The 2,857-nt window shown below is 35.3% G+C and overlaps 1 protein-coding gene across 1 annotated transcript in view; it reads right to left on the bottom strand.

Annotated features, from left to right (window-relative positions):
- The window catches only part of LOC101295856, a 17,747-nt gene extending 15,191 nt beyond the window's left edge, over window positions 1–2,556 (bottom strand). Inside the window, exons 1-6 of the mRNA XM_004307180.1 lie at window positions 2,382–2,556; window positions 2,031–2,212; window positions 1,731–1,922; window positions 1,459–1,621; window positions 1,148–1,334; window positions 984–1,071 (exon numbers count right to left, since the gene is read on the bottom strand). Coding sequence (XP_004307228.1) covers window positions 984–1,071; window positions 1,148–1,334; window positions 1,459–1,621; window positions 1,731–1,922; window positions 2,031–2,212; window positions 2,382–2,502 — 933 coding nt within the window. The 5' untranslated portion in view covers window positions 2,503–2,556. The remainder of the gene's footprint in view (window positions 1–983; window positions 1,072–1,147; window positions 1,335–1,458; window positions 1,622–1,730; window positions 1,923–2,030; window positions 2,213–2,381) is intronic.
- Between the last annotated feature and the right edge of the window lie 301 nt (window positions 2,557–2,857).

The raw sequence follows: 2,857 nt of genomic DNA on the forward strand, positions 1-2,857 counted from the left end.
TTGATCTTGCATATCATATTCTCAAGTACTGCATCTTTATCATGACATGTTTTATCGAATAACTAGATATCTATGTTTAATAACTATTGTACTTCTACACTTTTACTATCTTATGAATTTTGAAAACTTGTATTGATGATTTGGAGTTGGGATATAACAATAATCATTTGATTATAAATTGAACAATGATAATAAAAAATTTCTAACAAAAATTAGACGAAATAATATGTAAAAAGAGGTACCAAATAGTAAATATAGATTAATTATATTAAATAATGAAATATTTCATAAATTAAGGGTATTGCGTATTAAGTATAATACTGAAATGAAAAACTTGATATGTGGTGTATTAAGTAAGGGGTGTATATTAAGATATTAGAGGTGTGTATTTAAAATTTCTCTTCTTGTCTAGGTTGATAAATTTGTCAATTTAGTTTAGCAATATTAGGATTTAGCAATTTTTTAGGCATTCTGCTGGAGCTCTTATTCATCCCAAAAGTTGACAAATTTCAAAAAAGTAAATGATTCGACAATACTGTTGGGGATGCTCTAAGATGATTAGCTTTTCACTCATTGGCAATTACTTTTTTACCATTCTGATTATAATTTTCATTTTTTATTAAACAAACAACTGAAATGCTACGACGAGTCTATGACTCACAACCTCCCACTTACTCCCACTTAGATCAAATACATTTGTTTATTTGTGTATAGATTGTAATTCAATAATGACCTCCTTGGGAGATGAATATAATCAAGACATTATTCCTATGCTTTCTTATAAGTTGAAGATTTTGCTAAATGATCCAAAACAACATGCATTATGGTACGTTTATATATGTGCAAATCATCACCAAAAGCTACAAGTTACACGAGGCCACAAGAACAGTATAAGAAACTATCAATCTGCAACCGTTTCATGACTTGCGAAATTAGAAGAAGTTCTTGGCCATCAAACTTTCAACAGTATCCTTCAGTGTCACTTCTAGCAGTGTATACTTTACACCCAAAGATTGGGCTCTTTCCTTTGATACCTGGCATGTTGGTGGAAAAGGCTCGTCATCTGCACATCTGTCAAAAATAGAGACTGATGAGATTGTGAAGTCCCAGCTAGTATGCCAAGTATGAAAATGTTAATGCAACTTACTTATCTGGAAGAGTGAGAGTGGGGAAGATACTGCTCAACATCTTCACAATCTCTGAACAGTGGTTAGTGCTTCCAACTAAACAATAACGTCCCCAAGCTGAGGGGTTCTCAAAGGCTAGAATGTGTGCATTAGCAACATCTCTAACATCAACAAATCTGTAATTTTTGTTAGGAAACTGTTCCTTCCCTGCATCAATTAAACGATAATCAGCAACAACAGATTCGAATTGGCAGATTGTTTGAGACGGATATCAAGGTGAAGAGCAAAGTGTTATCCACTAAATAATGCAAATTTTTTCCAATAAAAGTACCATTTACGAGATTTAGAACTTGTTCCGCACTTAAGTTTAGAGTTGGCTGTAAGAGAGGGCCAATCACCCATGCCGGATTTATTGTAACAATATCAATGCCTTTCTCTTTTGCAAACTCCCAAGCAGCTTGCTCAGCTAGTATCTTTGAAAGCACATACCAAAGCTGATGGAAACCCCAATGTCTTAGTAAATACAATGCACATAGTTTTTATGGCTTGAAAGCAATCCTATAGTTAGTATGCAGGCAACCACAAAACCATTTACACACAAACCTTTGATTTTTCGCAAAAAGCAGGATCCGAAAACCAAGTTTCATCAATGGTTACATCAGAAGTTTCAGGTTTTCCGTTAAATGCAACTGTTGCAATAGAGGATGTTATAACCACCCTTTTAACAGAGGGAACCTTCACACACGATTCAAGGACATTAAGCGTTCCCTTCAAAGCAGGGTCCAATAATTCTGCCTGACAAAGATTAAGAGCTAGCAAAATTATAGTGCAATAAGTGCTGATTTTGCAGGTAAGATGAAACTGCATCAACAAATTAGAAAAACTGGTACATGTTCATTAAACAAAGAAATGAACCTGAGGGTCAGTGACTGAAAGAAGTACAGAGGATGCCGTATGGAAAACACATTCACAACCATCTACTACAGAATCAAAAGAACCTTCATCTAACAAGTCAGCTTTGAATAGATGAAGCCTTTCCTTTGCTCCTTCAAGTGAGAGCAGGTGTTCTGTTTTCTTTTGATCATCTGCAGCATGCAAAAGCCAAAAGCAGAACTTGCTTAGTTAAGACTGAAAATTAAAACCTAGATGTTGAAGATTAGCTGAAGAAGTGGCTCAAGTTGATAAAGTCTGAATGGATCCAAACTTGAAAACAAAACGGGAAGAGAGAAAGAAAAGAGAAGTGATGGAACTGACTTGGATCCCGAACGGTGGCTTTGACAGTATACCCTCGTTGCAGTAAGAGCTTGACCAGCCATGATGCTATGAACCCTGATGCTCCTGTCACACACACCACCTTGCTTTCTCCACAACTCATCCTTTTTGTCTCTTCTTCTCTCCGGTTGTCTCTCGTAGGAAGTAAGAGCTTAGTTTCTGTGACAGGGAGACCTCTCTATCCTGATTTTTATAATGATGGTGGGTGTAGACACATAAAATTTAATGAAAATAATAATCATTAGATTATTCATTCAACGCATGATCTTGACAAATTGCATACGTGTGGTTCATGAGTCGAGAAAGTTGAAAAATCTTTGGAAATGACATGTGGCGACGTGTGAATGGTCAGTCGACAACAAAATCATCAATCCCGACTAAAAGCAAATATTAAATATCAATCGATAATCAAATTTCAATCAAATTAAATTGATTATCGGAAAGGAAGTCGAACATTT

Source organism: Fragaria vesca, linkage group LG7 (genome assembly GCF_000184155.1).
Source record: "Fragaria vesca subsp. vesca linkage group LG7, FraVesHawaii_1.0, whole genome shotgun sequence".
Taxonomy (NCBI): Eukaryota; Viridiplantae; Streptophyta; class Magnoliopsida; order Rosales; family Rosaceae; genus Fragaria; species Fragaria vesca.